The sequence below is a fragment of the Micromesistius poutassou genome (genome assembly GCF_964030765.1).
Source record: "Micromesistius poutassou genome assembly, chromosome: 24".
Classification (NCBI taxonomy): domain Eukaryota; kingdom Metazoa; phylum Chordata; class Actinopteri; order Gadiformes; family Gadidae; genus Micromesistius; species Micromesistius poutassou.
Genome location: NC_140294.1, coordinates 1,992,968 through 2,010,575, shown reverse-complemented (window position 1 = coordinate 2,010,575; position 17,608 = coordinate 1,992,968). Strand labels below are relative to the sequence as shown.

At 45.5% G+C, this 17,608-nt stretch overlaps 2 protein-coding genes and 4 non-coding genes across 6 annotated transcripts in view; 2 read left to right on the top strand and 4 right to left on the bottom strand.

Moving 5' to 3' along the window:
- Nucleotides 1–30: 30 nt before the first annotated feature.
- On the bottom strand, nucleotides 31–4,812 carry LOC311369593 (uncharacterized protein). The gene is made up of 11 exons (XM_084487797.1): nucleotides 4,712–4,812; nucleotides 4,353–4,514; nucleotides 3,813–3,938; nucleotides 3,508–3,710; nucleotides 3,007–3,100; nucleotides 2,621–2,713; nucleotides 2,461–2,481; nucleotides 1,760–1,780; nucleotides 1,428–1,454; nucleotides 1,167–1,225; nucleotides 31–754 (listed from the first exon to the last, which is right to left on the bottom strand). The coding sequence occupies exons 1-11, from the start codon at nucleotides 4,806–4,808 to the stop codon at nucleotides 737–739; spliced, it is 921 nt and encodes a 306-aa protein (XP_084343923.1). The 5' UTR covers nucleotides 4,809–4,812; the 3' UTR covers nucleotides 31–736.
- A 593-nt stretch (nucleotides 4,813–5,405) lies between these two features.
- LOC311369751 (cilia and flagella-associated protein 47-like) overlaps nucleotides 5,406–17,608 on the top strand; it is a gene marked incomplete at both ends in the record, with an annotated part of 41,199 nt that continues 28,996 nt past the window's right edge. The window contains 14 exons of the mRNA XM_084487960.1: nucleotides 5,406–5,549; nucleotides 6,224–6,384; nucleotides 6,550–6,665; nucleotides 7,084–7,222; nucleotides 7,630–7,714; nucleotides 8,647–8,834; nucleotides 13,172–13,278; nucleotides 13,663–13,901; nucleotides 14,276–14,474; nucleotides 14,913–15,141; nucleotides 15,672–15,824; nucleotides 16,167–16,344; nucleotides 16,497–16,593; nucleotides 17,293–17,509. Coding sequence (XP_084344086.1) covers nucleotides 5,406–5,549; nucleotides 6,224–6,384; nucleotides 6,550–6,665; nucleotides 7,084–7,222; nucleotides 7,630–7,714; nucleotides 8,647–8,834; nucleotides 13,172–13,278; nucleotides 13,663–13,901; nucleotides 14,276–14,474; nucleotides 14,913–15,141; nucleotides 15,672–15,824; nucleotides 16,167–16,344; nucleotides 16,497–16,593; nucleotides 17,293–17,509 — 2,252 coding nt within the window. The remainder of the gene's footprint in view (nucleotides 5,550–6,223; nucleotides 6,385–6,549; nucleotides 6,666–7,083; nucleotides 7,223–7,629; nucleotides 7,715–8,646; nucleotides 8,835–13,171; nucleotides 13,279–13,662; nucleotides 13,902–14,275; nucleotides 14,475–14,912; nucleotides 15,142–15,671; nucleotides 15,825–16,166; nucleotides 16,345–16,496; nucleotides 16,594–17,292; nucleotides 17,510–17,608) is intronic.
- Nucleotides 8,069–8,140, bottom strand: AC3HAE_040390 (transfer RNA aspartic acid (anticodon GUC)). The gene has a single exon. It is a non-coding gene; the product is annotated as a tRNA-Asp (tRNA).
- Nucleotides 9,506–9,577, bottom strand: AC3HAE_040476 (transfer RNA aspartic acid (anticodon GUC)). Its single transcript has one exon. It is a non-coding gene; the product is annotated as a tRNA-Asp (tRNA).
- AC3HAE_040424 (transfer RNA aspartic acid (anticodon GUC)) lies at nucleotides 10,623–10,694 on the top strand. Its single transcript has one exon. It is a non-coding gene; the product is annotated as a tRNA-Asp (tRNA).
- AC3HAE_040464 (transfer RNA aspartic acid (anticodon GUC)) lies at nucleotides 12,282–12,353 on the bottom strand. Its single transcript has one exon. It is a non-coding gene; the product is annotated as a tRNA-Asp (tRNA).

The window sequence follows — 17,608 nt, the reverse complement described above, 5'->3', positions numbered from 1 at the left end:
TTCCGTACAGATTTTTCCAGAGGGTATTGTGACACAGTGGGTGTCACAACATTCGTTGGTCAGTATGGTAACACAATAGATTTGGTGCTGAGAAGTTGCACTTGGTGCCTAGACAGAGGTTGTGGTTTGCGTGTATACAGCCCATTGACCGTATACAACAGGTGTTCGTCTGTCTTGTCTCTTTCGATACAGAGTGTCGTCAGACCCGCCTCTCCGTGTATGGCATTCAGCCACAGAGCGAAAGAGGGAGGGAGATCTAATCGAAGGTTGGGCAGCCCATAGCGACACATACCCAAGTGACGGCCACAGATTGGCTGTATTCTACAACAAGACCGTGTCTGTTGTGGGAGTCTGCTGCCCTCGGAGAACAATAGAACGATAGTGTTCTCCTCTGACCAGCTCAATGGGTAAAGTGACCCAAACGTCCAACGTTTTTTTTTCCCTACACAAAACTTGATATGCCATTTGATGGACACTTATATCCAGTGTCTTACACCCACCTATGGAATCCCTAACCTATTAACTAGCACTGGTAATGCAATTCTCTACCAACTGAGCTAGACAGGACTGCAATCATACTGTTTCTATTGTGTCCAAGAACCAAGGGAGGGACACTTAATATGCACTGGTTACTCTGTGGTAAGTATACTCATAACAATTGATTGATTACATAGTGGGTTTTTTTCACTGGGTGAAGCCCGGCAGGGAGTCCTCAGGTCCAGAGGTCAGAGGGGCTTCAGTGCTGTGTTTCGGGCTAAATAAACAGAAAGAGGGTTCAAATGTTGAGGCATCAGTGGCGTTCACTTTGGAGACCCACTCTATTGTACTCCTACGGAGAAAGATAACAAACTTCCAAGTTCAAAATAACTTTGACCAGGCCGATCACAGCAACTTACCGCTATCTGCTGCAATAGCTACCTAGCTATTGCTTTGCCTACCTAGTAGAGCTACTTCCTAGCGCTACAGCTACTGAGAACTATAGCTACTTCTTAGCACTACGGCTACCATCATTACAAACATGACCATGGTACAACTAACTTACTATTACCAACTCAGCCTCATAATACTGCTTCTTTTAGCTAAAGTGCTTGTTGTCAGTATTGCCAACTGTCGGTATGAACTAAATGGTCAATGGTCAACTAGCATGATGCAGGAAAGGGCCTTACATCTGGGTTAGCTTTCAACTCCTCCAGTTCCTTGGTTTGTTTGTCTTCTGAGTCACCACCTGGAACACAGTCAAGATATGTCCTTTTCTCAGTCACAAGGCTTATGAGGAGACCACAGTTATGACCATAGGACATGAGCAGAGCCGAGGAGAAGCAGACAGCAGAGGGCTCAGGAGGAAAGCGAGAAGGGGAGGACAAAATGGGTGAGGGAGCAGAAGGGGAGAGGAAAGAGAGAGGGGAGTTGTGGATGAAGATACATACCGCCCTTATTTCTTCTTCTCCAGAAATCTAGCATGAGGAACAGGGGAGAACGTGAAGATAAGACTGGGTCTCTCTACTTCCTCATGTAGCCCTCAGAGCAGATCATTTAGGACTCATAGGAGCCACAACATACTGTTATAATATAGCATAGTTTAGGTGTGAACCATATTGATAAATACAGTAGGCCTATGGTGTAGATGTTAACCATTCTGTTAAAATTATAGTTATAACTGTAAAAAATAATGTTGCATAGTTGATATAACCAAGCTAAGTATGGTGTAGATGTAATGTTTTTGTATAACTTTATTATTAATAGTTTTTTGTGTCCTCACCTGATTGCCACGGCGTTGATTCTACAATGAAGAAAATCAAAAAAAGTTGATATAGCAGAAACAGGGGAAGCTTTACCATAAATTGTATGAAAATGTCAAATAATAGTTTTCTTAAAAATGAAAAAAAAGCAGAACGAGAAGAGGTGACGGTAATACCTGTTGAACACACTGGTTTTAATACCAGGGATCTCACTATTTACAGCAGGTTAAACTGTATTCCTGTTGGAACTACTGACGGCTAGCCCCGCCCCTGTCATCTACCTACCAGGTGTTTGAGTTTCTCCCTAATTACCTCAGGTCTTTCTCATTTCCCATTAGCCCCTTGTGTGTCTGTGTCAGTGGTTTTCGTATGCCCCGCGTTGCTCTGTTTTGCCTGTTGTCCTGGCCGTCCGACTGTTACTGCACCAGCTAGGCGGCTTGTTGGCAAAGATGAGCTTTGTTCAGTTAATTAGCCGCAGCCTTTTGGCTGTCACTCTTTTTTGTTTGGCCTGATCTTCTGGAAAACCTGTCCCTCATTTGTATTTGTGTCTAATGTCTAAAATAGACAGTACAGGTACTTGGAGCAATCCAGTATACAACTGGATACTGTGCATTTGGTCACACACAACATGTAGAGGTGCATTAATGGTAATGATAATACCATAGTTACAATATAATTACAATGATGATTATAAGCTTTCACTGGGGGGGGGGGGTCCTACCTTTATGAAAGAACCAGACTCCTGGAAGACAAGACACACCATTATAAAGAGCAGCATTTGGTGCAGACAAATATTAAAGTTATCAAAGTAACCACTCCATCAGGCAATTATTAAAAGAATAGAGTATATCCGTCATGACTGCTGTTTCACTCCTTCTCACCTGTCCAACATCTGTGTAACGCGATGGCTGCTGTGACCGCTATGATGAAGGAGATGAACACGACCACGCCCTTCATTGGATGGAGAGTTTCTCCTGGGAAACAACAAATTTCAGAAACAAAAACTCATTTACAATACAGTTAAAACTCTGGCCCCTCCCACACATGAATCTGCCCTACAGGCCCCTCCCACTTAAAATAAGTCCCCCACAGGCCCCTCCCACATATGTATCTGTGACTCCCATTTATACAATGTCTGTGCTGGCCCCTCGAACTTAATTCAACCGGCCCCTCCCACTCATTCCACTGTCCCTGTTGGCTCCTCCCACTCATTCCACTGTCCCCGATGGCTCCTCCCACTTGCGCTGCCGGCCAATAGGGGACTCACGCAGTGTGGAGGGCCGTGTGCTGGGCTGGCTGCTCTGCAGGCTTATTGGGTTCCAGACGATGCAAACAAATTCATCCGCGTCCGAGCCCACGACCTGAGACAAGAAGGTGGAACAAATGTGAGCCCAGAGGTCCTCACCGCTCCTTCCCGGAGCAGAGGGGCCCTAACGCTACTGAGAGCCAGACGCCAGGTTGATAACCATGGGGGGGCCCCGTGTTCATTAGGTAAGGCCCTAACCACCTCAGAGGGAAACTCAATCGCAAAGATACAGCGAGTTGAGTGCAGTGGGTTTTTTCTTAGTCATTTTGAATTGAAAATGGTTGAAACATAGAAAGAACTGAATTATCAAATTGACGAACCAAATAGTCGTATCAAGATTTTGCCAACACACACACACACACACACACACACACACACACACACACACACACACACACACACACATCAAATGCAAAACAATAATCATCTCACTGCTCCATACTATAACTGCATCTCACTTACCATTGTGACGTTGATGGATTTAGGCAACGTTTTGTTTGCATCGGCATCTCCATGACCTGAGATGTTTGCTTGTGGCTGGTGGCTCCAGCTGTACTGGACGGGCTCTGCGCCGCTGGTGTCTCCTTCGCAGGTCAGAATACAGAAGATCACCCCCTCCTCCTCCGGCTGGCAGGCCCAGGAGACCGTCGGCACGGGAACCACAGCTGTCCAAACACCACCACAACAACACATGTCGACACGCGTTGGAACAGACCAGAGCGCACAATGACGCAGACGAGAGTCGGGGATCATGCAGCTTAACTTACAGAGGATTCTGACGTGAATCGTGTGGATTGGAAGGGAGTTGATGACGACCGTGTAAACCCCGCTGTCACTCGCCCTCGCGCTGCTGATCATCAGATCTCCCGTTTGGATGTCCAGCAAAGCGCGATCTGCAAAGGTCCATTCATGGTGTAGTAGGCCCAAGTTATCACAAGTAGGCCTATTATTAACATTAGGCCTGTAGATGTTTTTACAACTTTTTCACTACAGCCCTTTATGAGATCATTGCATACATGTAGGCATACGATTGTTATTATTAGGCTACAACAAAAGTGGCAATGTTATGCTGTTATAATTAGCATGACTCACATTATGTTATAACTGACACACATGCAACACATAACTATAACCAATAGGCCTATCTATTTTTTTTTTTTAAAGCTCTATCTAAATATATAGCTACATCTCTATTGGGAGAGATATAAGCTATACAGGCATCCACATGTCTTTATAATTTGCAAAGTGATATTTCACGTACAATAGGATAGAAATTAAATTGATCAGACATGTTGATCTATGCCTACCTTGGAGATGAGCGCGGAAGACGGCCGACCTGTTGTCTCTGTTCCACTCCACTACCGGGTCGAGTCCATATCGCCACTCTATCGTGGAGATGACGTCCTTCGTGGACCACTGCGACTCCAGAGAGCAATCGGTCCCCGTTCGGACCCTTACGAATGCGTCTTCTAGAGAAAGTTTATAAAACAAAAGTGTTTCAAAGTTTCATCACTTTGCCATCAATGTTTTTTTGTCCAACGCGTTTAACAAAGAGTTGGAGCATGCATGAAGCCAACGCCCATGACGCCATGGCATCAACTCGCCAGAATTGGACCAAGCATCACACTGTTAAGGACCATTTTTTTTTACCCAGTTCCAAACTTACGAGAATACGAAGTGGAAACCGCCCAGCAGCCGCACAGGACAGAAATGAAAGACGTCCAATGCATTGCTCCTGCCAGCAGCTCTGCTCCAGCCCCCATCTGCAGGGTCTCTGCTCTGTGTTGACGTTCTGGAGGCTCCGGGTTCGCGCAACACGTGTTGAGCACGTAGTTGAATCAACAAAAAAAAAAAAGACGGCATAACATATTTCGTTATTCGTTTTTACACAACTTTATTGAATCTGGGCGGTCACACATAGAGGTATTTTTTTCTCAACGTTATACATGATCAATACAACCAATGGCAAAGTCAAGCATAACCGCTATAGACAACAACGATATAACGATCTATGATATCGTTTTGATTCATTATGGCAGAAAAAAAAAATCACATTGAAACATTTGGAAAATAAAAATGTTCAGTCTGCAGAAAGAGGGTTCCTGCCCACTTGTTGAATCGTTGGGAGTCTCTCGTCCTCGTTGCCTAGCAACCACCTGTGCCGCCGTCCACGTCCTACAGGCTGCAGCCAGACATTGTTGGCCGTCGTCGTCAACGTCCGTCGAGTCTCGTGACTCGTCGTCGCTCAGCAACCGTCCGCCAACGAATTGAGCAGACCGTCGGAATGTGGAGTCACCGACAGTTATAATAAGTTTCACTTGTGATCTTCTCCACCCGTTCTTGAGTCACCAGCCGTCGGCATGTCCTCTCCGAGTGTCCGGGTGGAGCCGCCCCGGGTGGAGTTCAGAGAGGTGCGGGTCGGGGAGGTGTACCGCACCACCGTCACGGTCACCAACGTCGGCGGAGTCTCCAGAGACATCGTGCTCCTGAAGCCTCCGTCCAAGGTAGAGGACGAGGGTCTGGGCTCTGGGTACATGATCCGTCTACATCGAAACCTAGGGGATGTATTCTCATTGGGAGTTAAAAAAGACTAAAATGTACTTTCAGATGTCCAATTAAAAGTATAGGCCTGCATTTATAAGGTAAAACTTGTCCTAATGTGTCTAGGCCTATAGGCTATTAATCACCATGACGCCCGCACATCATAATGTATACATTTTTTGTATAATAAATAAATAAATAAATAAATGTATATAGCTGTTTTTATATGTAATATATATATATATATATATATATATATATATATATATATATATATATAATTATAATAATTTAATTTATCGATAATTGTTTTCTTCTTTATTCATACATATAGGCCTACGTATAGGCCTATAATATATTCTTTATATATATTAGGCCAACTGAGTAAAAAGTTGCCTAGGCCTACTGGGGAAAGGGTAACTAAATAGCAAAAAGGGGGAAAACTGAAATATGTAGGACGTTAAAAGCTCACTTAAAGTGGGCTTTGTGGTTATTTAAATAAATAAAACAGGTGGATTTTACTTAGAGCAGGCTACTTAATTATTAAAATGCTCGAATAGTCTAAAGATCATACATAGCCTACTATACTTTTATACAGTATAAGTGTAACCTCCTCTCGCTTTGTTTCCACCGCCAGCCGTTCAAGTTCACGTTCAACGCTCCGCCGTCCTCCGCCGTGGCTCCGGGCTTCTCTGTGGGCGGCTCGCTGACCTTCTCCCCGGAGCGGGCGGTGGAGGTCGCGGACAGCCTGGAGTTTCTCATCGACCGTCTGACCACCGTAGAGGTCAAGCTGCGGGCGTAAGTAGCCCCATACCTATCAATGCTCATGAATCAAATATTTGTGTATAATATTTTCGTGTGTGTGTGTGTGTGTGTGTGTGTGTGTGTGTGTGTGTGTGTGTGTGTGTGTGTGTGTGCGTGTGCGTGTGTGTGTGTGTGTGTGTGTGTTTTCGTATTGTTCAGGTACCCCTCTGCCTGCAAGCTATTGGTGGATTCCCTGGTGGATTTTGGCTCGGTTGCAGCAACCAGTCAGGTGGTCGTTAAACAGCTGCCTTTGACCAATCAGGGATCAGCACCAGGTAACATCAAGCCTCTCATGATTCTATCTGATTGTCACCATTAAAATGATGCATTTGCACTACATCTCTTTGATGTATCATAATTACTGCACATATACTACTGAGATACAAATACACCTTTTTTCTTTTAGGTTCATGCTTTGTATATATCGTCTATTCAAAATGTATTGTAACCTGTCTTTTGACATTAATATATGTTTGATTATACAACAGTTAGTTCCGAGTCCGACCAAGAAATCTGATTGGACGAGAGGCATTCTATGAGTGCTGAGAGTATAACAGATCCGGCTCGCCCATTCTTCAAGTCAGATATTTAACCTGTCCACCTGTCTGTGTACTCGGTGTAGGCACAACCATATGCAGTACACGTGCATACAATGTCTGTCTGTCTGTCTGTCTGTCTGTGGGCCTGGTGTAGGGCAGTACCAGGTGAAGTTCAACGGAGATCCGTCAGTCAAACTGTCGCCTAGCCGCGGTACTGTGATGCCAGGCGCCACCCAGTGGTTAACGGTGGAACTGAGCACGCACATGCCGGGGCTTATTGAGGAAATGGCTCTGTAAGTGAGGCAGTTGGGAGATTTTAAAAGAAATGTATAAGATCATCAACCAGATATGAGATACTTATCCCGTCGGAGGTTCAATACGTGGTATTATCAGCAAAGTTTGTATAAATGTAACATTTAATTTGTATCATCTTTAACAGATATACCAAGGTCTAAGCTAAAATAAAACAGAACTCAATTTGTCGTAATAAAAAAATACGTAAAGTTCATCCACGCAACTAAATCTCACATGTGATTTGGTCCACAATCTAGGCCTTTCCTAGAAAAATATAAACATCCTCTTCGATCTAAGCTATTGATCATCTGATCCATCATCAGTTACACCACAGTTTTTACTAATGCTTTGCTCCCTGCCCACCTCAGCCACTGTGTGATGTGCTCTCACCTTCAACCTGTTTCAGGGTGAAGCTCCAGAGCAGCCCAGACCGGAGTCTGAGGATCAGGGCTGAGGTGGTGGACCAAGCCCTCCAGATATTCGACCTCCAGGTATACACGTCAAGACCGCTTTTACCTACTATGCCTGGGCCATATTTCAGATACGATAAGTGAATAATATACATAATTAATGTCCGATGGCGATCCGCTGGTCAAAGAAGTGATAAATTGTAGGCAAACTTGGTTACTCGACATCTTGATGCGTCGTGACCCTTTCCGCCGCTAGAGGGCCCACTGGTGCTGAGCGTGGTAGTCACAGACGCGCTTATTTGTGCTTCATTAAATGATATTACCAAGAATAGATGGGTTTAATTTTATATTGCTTGCATAAATGGTTAACCACATAATATGGAAGTTGTATGTGAGATATTTAAATAAAAACTTTAAAAAGTCGAAAATTTTCACCTCCCCGTCGGGGAATTGAACCCCGGTCTCCCGCGTGACAGGCGGGGATACTGACCACTATACTAACGAGGAGTGGTGGTGGAGTCGCACTTATTTGTATAAACAAACCTTCCAAGAGCAAGGCGTATGGTTAAGCTTAACTTTCTTAACTTTTCCCATTCATTCTCAATGGTAGTTCTTAACAGTACGGATGTTATATTTTTTTCGGCCACTGGTGGACATTTGGCGCTGTCCCGAGTTTCCTTTATTTAGGTTAGGTTATTACAATGGTGTAATAACTGACCACTATACTAACGATGAGTGGTGCTATTTACTGTACTTATTTAAGAATTTAAACCCTAGAAGGGTGTATAGTAAGCTTACCCTTCCTTAACTCCTCCAATACGATATTTGTGCATTTTATTACTTATGTAATGTACTGTACTGGCGTTCTTCTTTTTTTCGAACTTATTTTGGCAACGTTACTTGGAGTGTTCAGCGTCACCTGTAAACACCATCGAATAAAATAATCGATTGTTAAAGTATTTAGTATTCCAAGTCTATTTATTTACAAGTTAAACATTTATTTCGCAAAAAAGGGGTCTCCTATGTCCTGTCTGTCGTTTGGGCCGGTCTACTTTGGGACGTCCCGCGTGGAGCGAGTGGTTCTGAAGAACAACGGGCCGGCCACGTGCCGCTGGCTGGGCCTGCTGCAGGACTCCGCGGAGGGAACCGAACTGGTGGGTAATCGGACCTCCTCCTCCTCCTCCTCCTCCTCCTCCTCCCGGTTTGCATTCAGCATTTACTGCTTTAGGATGCAGTTCCACCAGATGCGTTTTAACACTAGAACGCGGTGTATAGGAGGGGAAGAGAGAACACGTGATTTATATTTTAGTTCTGAGTCTAAAGTCAGAATTCTGAGAATAAAGTCCAAATAAAGTCAGAAGAAAGTCAGGATTCCGAGATTAAAATCAGAATTCTGAGAATCAATTCTGAATTCTGGGAATAAATGCTGAATTGTAGGCAGGGAATTAGGGTCAAATCCTCTTCTGTACGAATATACCCTAAAACGGTAGGAAAAAAAATAAGTATTTTTTATTATTAGTATTTTTACATTATTAACATTATTTGGATATTTATTGCTTTCGTTTACTGCAGACTGAGAACATGCGTACAATTATGAATTCTCGTTCAGGCTACAGAGCTCTGGAAAAGCACGGATGCAGCGCTGCTAGGGAGAAGGAGAGAGACCGTTAACACCAAGAACCCCCAGGGACCAGACCCGTCCCAGGTCGTCTGCTGTGTCCCCAAGCAGGGCCGACTAGGACCATACGAACACATCACTCTGTCCGTACGCTTCAGTCCGATGTGCAAGAGGTAGGGAGTCCCGGCAGCGTCTGGACGGCGTTGTCAACGAATATATATCAAGAAAAGAAAAACAAAAGCGAAAAGTGTTACCTCCCCGTCGGGGAATTGAACCCCGGTCTCCCGCGTGACAGGCGGGGATACTGACCACTATACTAACGAGGAGTGGTGGTGGAGAGGCGCTTATTTGTGTAAACAAACCTTCCAACAGTGAGGCGTATGGTTAAGCTTAACTTTCTTAACTTTTCCCATTCATTCTCAATGGTAGTTCTTAACAGTACGGATGTTATATTTTATTCGGCCACTGCTGGACATTTGGCGACAATTCTCTTAGTTCATTTCTATGTCATTTTTGTTATTCATTTAGTTCATTTTATTGTAGCTATTTAAATTACATAACTGTTTACATTTCATTGATTTATTTCTAGCAAAATACCTTTTTATTGATCTGTTTATTGTGACCGAGCTGTTTACTGGCGTGTGCGTGTGCGTGTGTGTGGTGTTAGCAGCGAGAGAGCATGGGGCACTACTACAGTAACTGCAGTAAGGGCCCTTACATAGTCAACGCATCGGTACGCATACGCGTCCACAAGGCTACGCATCGCTACGCTTCGGCCGCCATTATGCGGCGATGCGTAGCAAAATGTGTCGTCCCAATTTTTGATACGCGACGCGCCGATCCATGCAATACTATGCGTTGTCGCATAGTATCGCAAGTGGCGTGAGCGGTGTATTGCATGTCATGCATTGCCCGCGACGTTTGCGTATGCTGTGTAGACTATGAAAGGAAGCGCGTTACTCGCGTCGCTTACGCGCGTTGCTCGCGTCGACTATGTAAGGGCCTTTAGAGCGATATGTTCTCTTTACCTCAGGGGGGGTGATGCTACCGCTTGCTAGCCTACTCGATGATACACAGTAAATTTTGAAGCAGCGTCGCTTGTTACTATCAAGTTGCTACAAAGTGGAAGCCATGCTACATTAAGGTCAGCGAGAAACTGACATGTAAGACAATTAACATGTAATAACCTAACCTAAATAAAGGAAACTCGGGACAGCGCCAAATGTCCACCAGTGGCCGGAAAAATATTACATCCGTACTGTTAAGAACTACCATTGAGAATGAATGGGAAAAGTTAAGAAAGTTAAGCTTAACCATACCCCTCGCTGTTGCAAGGTTTGGTCACACAAATAAGCGCCACTTAGTCACCACTCCTCGTTAGTATAGTGGTCAGTATCCCCGCCTGTCACGCGGGAGACCGGGGTTCAATTCCCCGACGGGGAGGAAACATTTTCGTCTGAATAGTTATGGAGGATAAGCTGACGATACGTCTTACTGTTATTTACACAAATAAGCGTGACTCAAGTACCACTCCACGTTAGTATAGTGGTCAGCTTCCCCGCCTGTCACCCCCCGGAACCAAAAATGGTTAAGCTTAACTTGCTTTCCCATTCATTCACAATGGTAGTTCTTAACAGTACGGATGTAATATTTTTCCGACCACTGGTGGAAATTTGGCGCTGTCCCGCGTTTTCTTTATTTAGGTTAGGTTATTACAATGGTCTTACATGTCAACATTTCTCGCTGACCTTAATGTAGCATAGGTTTCCACTTTGTACCAACTTGATGATAACAAAGGACGCTGCTTCAAAATTCGCTGTGTATCATCTAGTAGCAAGCGGTAGCATCACCCCCCCCCCACCCCCCGAGGTAAAGAGAACATATCGCTCTAGCTGCAGTTACTGTAATAGTGCCCCATGCCCTCTCGCTGCTAACACTACACGCACGCACGCACGCACGCACGCACACACACACACACACACACACACACACACACACACACACACACACACACACACACACACACACACACACACACACACACACACACACACACACACACACACACACACACACCAGTAAACAGCTCGGTCACAATAAATAGATCAATAAAAAGGTATTTTGCTAGAAATAAATCAATGAAATGTAAACAGTTATGTAATTTAAATAGCTACAATAAAATGAACTAAATGAATAACAAAAATGACATAGAAATGAACTAAATGAATTAAGGTAGACATTGAAAGTTGTGCATTTCCAGCATCTGATCAGTAAATACCCACAATAAAATAAAAACTGAACTAACCAAAATAAATTAAATTGAATAACTAAAAGTGTTCAAAACTGATTTAAAAGTAGTGAATTTCCAGCATCTGAACAGTGCAAAATAATTTACATAATAAATAAGCAATGCATGGGCACAATCACCTTCCCTTTTCTGCCACCCACCTCTCCTTTTCAGTGTCATAAAAGGGAGACTGACAGAACTCCTCCCAAGTCATCTCAGAAGCTATCCCCTCTGACTGATACTGGTTAGTCTAGCTACTAGATGATACACAGCAAATAACAGACCAAGAGTAGATTGATAGACAACGTTAACGTTGCATATCATATGACTACTACATCAAATCGATCGTCAATACTATGTATTCTCCTACGTATCACTTCCGTTTTGAAGCAGCGTCCCTTGTTACCATCAAGTTGCTACAAAGTGGAAGCCTACATTAAGGTCACTGATAAATATTGACATGTAAGACCATTGTAATAACCTAACCTAAATAAAGGAAACTCGGGACAACGCCAAATGTCCACCAGTGGCCGGAAAAAGATAACATCCGTACTGATAAGAACTACCATTGAGAATGAATGGGAAAAGTTAAGCTAAACCATTTTTGGTTCCGGAGGGTGACAGGCGGGGAAGCTGACCACTATACTAACGTGGAGTGGTGCTTGAGTCACGCTTATTTGTGTAAATAACAGTAAGACGTATCGTCAGCTTATCCTCCATAACTATTCAGACGAAAATGTTACCTCCCCGTCGGGGAATTGAACCCCGGTCTCCCGCGTGACAGGCGGGGATACTGACCACTATACTAACGAGGAGTAGTGATTGAAATGCGCTTATTTGTGTGAGCAAACCTTGCAACAGCGAGGCGTATGGTTAAGCTTAACTTTCTTAACTTTTCCCATTCATTCTCAATGGTAGTTCTTAACAGTACGGATGTAATATTTTTCAGGCCACTGGTGGACATTTGGCGCTGTCCCGAGTTTCCTTTATTTAGGTTAGGTTAATACAATCGTCTTACATGTCAATATTTATCAGTGACCTTAATGTAGGCTTCCACTTTGTAGCAACTTGATGGTAACAAGGGACGCTGCTTCAAAACGGAAGTGATACGTAGGAGAATACATAGTATTGACGATCGATTTGATGTAGTAGTCATATGCAACGTTAACGTTGTCTATCAATCTACTCTTGGTCTGTTATTTGCTGTGTATCATCTAGTAGCTAGACTAACCAGTATCAGTCAGAGGGGATAGCTTCTGAGATGACTTGGGAGGAGTTCTGTCAGTCTCCCTTTTATGACACTGAAAAGGAGAGGTGGGTGGCAGAAAAGGGAAGGTGATTGTGCCCATGCTTTGGTTATTTATTATGTAAATTATTTTTGCACTGTTCAGATGCTGGAAATTCACTACTTTTAAATCAGTTTTGAACACTTTTAGTTATTCAATTTAGTTTATTTTGGTTAGTTCAGTTTTTATTTTATTGTGGGTATTTACTGATCAGATGCTGGAAACTTAGTTATATTCATAAAAATGTCAATAGTACGGCGGTATTGTCAGCTTATGTCCTCGAACATTTTATATTTAATTTTGAAGCATTTAGTGTATAATTTATTCATATTGCGTGTTCTCCTCAGGCCCGTTGAAGACAGAAAGCGGCCCAGTTCTGCCGGTCCACAAGAATACTCTGTCTTTCTGCTGTTTCAGCTGGTGGACACCATGCACGGCTTCACTCCCCTCAACGGTAAAGCCATAGATATATAGATGGGCCGTGGGACTGTACGTCAACGGTGCCGGCATATTGGAGAGGTCAAGAACGGCTTGAAGACTAATACTATTGAACGGGGGAGCTGCAGTTCATTCAAGGGTTTATAATTAACGTGAAATACAAAAAAAAGAAAAATTAATGATTATTAAATCGACAAAAGTGTTTTTTAAAAGGGCTGTGGGTTTATGATAGTTATGCAATGTATCTTTTGGAAGACCAAGATAGGCAAGCAGAGGATTTTTACAGACAAATATGTTAGAACATATTTAAATAATCACACACTTCAACATATGTGATTCATACCTATGTAGCGCACCATGAATGGCCTTCTGACGCGTTGTCCCTCCCACTCCTCGCTAGCGCCCACTGGTGGCCACGGTGTGGAGCTGGCGGTCACAGGCACGGGCCTTCCCGTGCGCCTGCTGCCCAAACCGGGAGTGGACTTCCGTTTCCTGGGCTGCGCGCGGGGCCAGCGCTCGGACCTGCTGTGCCTGCTGCGCAACCTCTGCCCCCAGCTGCCCGTCCGCTTCCGCTTCCGCAAGGTGGCGCAGTTCAGGGCGGAGCCGGCCTCGGGGGTGGTGGCGCCGGGCCAGTGTCAGGTAAACACTAGATAATCCCCCCTTTACTAGGTTACAGCAGAACTCCCAGGGGGGGCGGAGACACAGAGCCTGGGCCGGACAGCAGAAACTGCAAGGGGCGGAGTTACACCTTGTTTTTTGCTGTCTCGTTACGGAGATATTCTACATAAGTGAACTCGTTTGCATGAGTGGATGAAGCTTTCAATAAGTGTAGTTTGACAGTGGCCAGTCTAACTGGTGTTTAGTTTTTTTTACATTTACAGACACTGTAACAGTTTACTTCTGCTGGCCGAGTTTGTGTTTGTGTAGCCAATTACGAGCTTAGAGTTCCACGCCTCAACACTATATGTGTGTGTGTGTGTGTGTGTGTGCGTGTGCGTGTGTGCGCCCCCCAGGACGTGGTGCTTTCGTTTGCGCCCCGCCAACTTGGTCGCTTCCGTGTGCGTCAGAAGGTGGATGTGTTGGGTCACGTGACCGACCCGCGGGCCGACGAGGCCGCAGAGCTCCGCCTCCGCCCGTTTCACACCCTCATGCTGGACCTGTCCGGCATCTGCCAAGCCCAGACGACCTACCCAGAACCAATGCTAAACCCCGGTCTGCACGCACATTACGTCATCATCGTTGCATAAACAAATATCAGTATCGCTTCGCGAATATCGGTATCGCTGTACGTATATCGGTATCGCTTTACGAACTATCGACATCTCTTTAAAATACATTGTATCGCTATTTGAATATTGGTAATGCTTTTTGAATATTGCACCCTTTCTATAGGAATAACAATATCTTTACGAAATTTGGTACTACTTCACAAATGTCGGCATCCATTCATGAATATTGGTTCCATTGTTCTACAAACGTTGTTATACAAATCGGCCCTTCCGGAAAATGTCAATATTATATTACGTTAACATGTGCTAGCATAAATCTAAACACACATTTTGTTTGGATATCATATGAAAGCAAAGCTAGTGCAACTATTTTGTTCATCGTGACATTATGGCGCCTGACCTTAATCTGGTGCTTTCCCAGGCATCACTCCACAAGTGACCAACCCTAGTGGTCGACACCCCCACGTCCTCTCCGCTGAGCTGGCACGCTGCGCTGGCAGGGTGTGCGCCGCTGTGCTGGGGGCGGCTACAACCCGTCTTCACGCCCACCGCAAGGGGAGGAGCAAAAGCCTGGGGAAGGAGGAGTTTGTGGCATTTCCTAACGATCGTGCGGCCAGCATCAGGCCTTCCTCTCCACACACAGAGTACAGGTGGGAGGGTTGAGTCAACGCGCTTCAGTGACCCGACAGACAAATTCATGCGGTTCGCCACGTTCGATTGGTCTGTTTAGTTAGCCCATAGTTAGCACGACTTTAGTTAGACTGTAGCTAGCACGACATGAGTTGCCCATAGCTGGCATGCCATTAGTTAGCCCATAGCTAACATGATTTAATTCAGACCATAGCTAGCATGCCATTAGTTAGCCCAAAGCTAGCACAAATGAAGTTAGCCCATAGCTAACATGATTTAATTCAGTCCATAGCTAGCATGGCATTACTTAGCCCAAAGCTAGCAAAAATGTGTTTGCCCATAGCTAGCATGTCTTTTGTAAGCCATTAGCTTGCACAACTTCAGTAAGCCAGTAGTTAGCAGGATTTGAGGTCGTTTGTAGCAAGCATGACTTCAATTAGCCAGTAGCTAGCAAGAATTACCCCATAGCGAGCATGACTTTAGTTACCAAGTACCTACCATGACTTTATTCAGCCCATAGTAAGCATGATGATTTTCTCATCCCACGCAGGACCATCTTCACCGGCGTGAGGCGATACCGCTATGTGGACCCAGACTATGCCTTCACAGAGGACGAGGAGGAGGACAGGAAGAGACACCAGCAGGTCTACCTGGACTTCATTGGCCAGCTCAGACAGAACCGCCTGCAGAAGGTCCAGGAGAGGTACAACGCCACAGACACTGGAAACTCTCACCTTCTGTTCTTCCATTGGTTTGGTTCAACTTAGTTAAGCAAGTTACTGTTTGCTCAGTGCTAGTTCATCTTGGAGTGGCTTTATATACCTGCAGTGAAAATATTCCTGGCAAACACAGCTTGTCTCTACCGTCCCTTTTTTCAAAAGGGTCTTTTGAAATCTCTGTCGATTTACCTCCAGCTAGCTAACCCAGCAACCCCACATCCTAACCTCTTGTTAGCCAGGACTGTCTGTGGAATTGTGCTGGTTTGCATTCATCCCCTGTGTGTGTGTGTGTGTGTGTGTGTGTGTGTGTGTGTGTGTGTGTCCAGGCAGAGGAGAGAGGCAGTGGAGGAGGTGGACATCGGGCTTCTACCGGCTCAGGGGCTGGTGCCGCCCAGACTCCTCCTTACCGACCTGGAGTCCAACCAGAGCACAGTCGTCAAGCCACGCCCCCCTTGTAACCATGGCGCCCTGCTGTCTGTTACCGAGCAGAGGGCTGACTGCCAGGTTTGGAATTTTAACGACAGCAGTTGATTCTGGAAATGTATTGCAAATATTGTGTATTTTCTCAATCTCTTTCTCTTTCTCTTTCTCTCTCTCTCTCTCTCTCTCTCTCTCTCTCTCTCTCTCTCTATCAATCTCGCTCTCTCTCTCTGCAGGCGGCAGAGCGGACAAATGCATTTCCTTCGACCAGCCAGGAGGTGGCAGACTGTGGCAGGACTCTGTCTGCCGAGGACCTCTACCAAGTGGTCATCAGTGAGTGGTCCGGTCGCCGTAGCGTTATTACCTGCAGTAAAAGAACAACACCAACCAAACATAGCCAAAATGGATTTACCCAAAATATGTACAAAACAATGTGTGCCAAAATACGACATACAGAACACATATTAAAGGTCCCATGACATGCCACCAGGTGTGGTGTGATTAGCCGTTACAAGCCGTTTTGTAAATCTTCCCCTTATGACATCACAAGTGGGCATGTCCACCTAGATGCGTGCTGGATAGATCAGTCTACCCGCCTGCCCAGTGGACTGGAGCAAACGTTGCTCATCTGTGATGTCATAAGGGGCAGATTTCCAAAACGGCTCGTAACGGCTAATCACACTCACACCTGGTGGCATGTCATGGGACCTTTAAGTATGTGTTGGCAATTTAAATGGTTGCTCTTTTAATAATCCAAGCTGCCTCAATAATTGTTTGAATACCATTTGTGCCATTCCAAATATTTCCCAGCAGTAATAGAGTCTCCATTATTCATGTCAAAAAACATCATCCGTCGCCTCCTCCTCCAATCTCCCCCCCCGCCCCCCCCCCCAACACACATCCTCTCCCCCCCCCGTTCTCCCTCCCTCCCCCCGCCTCCTCCTCAAATCCCCCCCCCCCCCCTCCGGTTCTCCTCTCCTCCCCCTCCCATCTCCTTCTCCAATCCCCCTCCCCCCCCTCCCCCCCCCGAAGGCCCCCTGACGGTGGACTTTGGCGAGGTCTGCGTGCGCTCGACGTGCGTGCGCACCCTGACCATGACCAACCGGCTGCCCGCCCACGTCTGGCTGCGGCTACGCGCGGACCCCCCCGAGCTCCAGGGCTCCTCCCGGCTCTCCCACGTCCTGCCCCCCCGCTCGCACGCCACGCTGGCCCTGGTCTTCCAGAGCGCCATGCCCGGACCCTTCCACAGGTGAGACCCCCCCCCCCCCCCCCCTGCAGCGTGGGCCGTGTGATAGGTGGGGGATGACGATGGACGTCTGAGTGGTTTGTTTGTCATGTTGATCAACTC

Coding starts and splice junctions, on each gene's coding strand:
- LOC311369593 (XM_084487797.1), bottom strand. CDS start 4,808: ATGGGGGCTGGAGCAGAGCTGCTGGCAGGAGCAATGCATTGGACGTCT. Junction 3,939..4,352: donor CTTCCGCGCTCATCTCCAAG/GTAGGCATAGAT, acceptor GGACCTTTGCAG/ATCGCGCTTTGCTGGACATC. Junction 3,101..3,507: donor AATCCATCAACGTCACAATG/GTAAGTGAGATG, acceptor TTCTTGTCTCAG/GTCGTGGGCTCGGACGCGGA.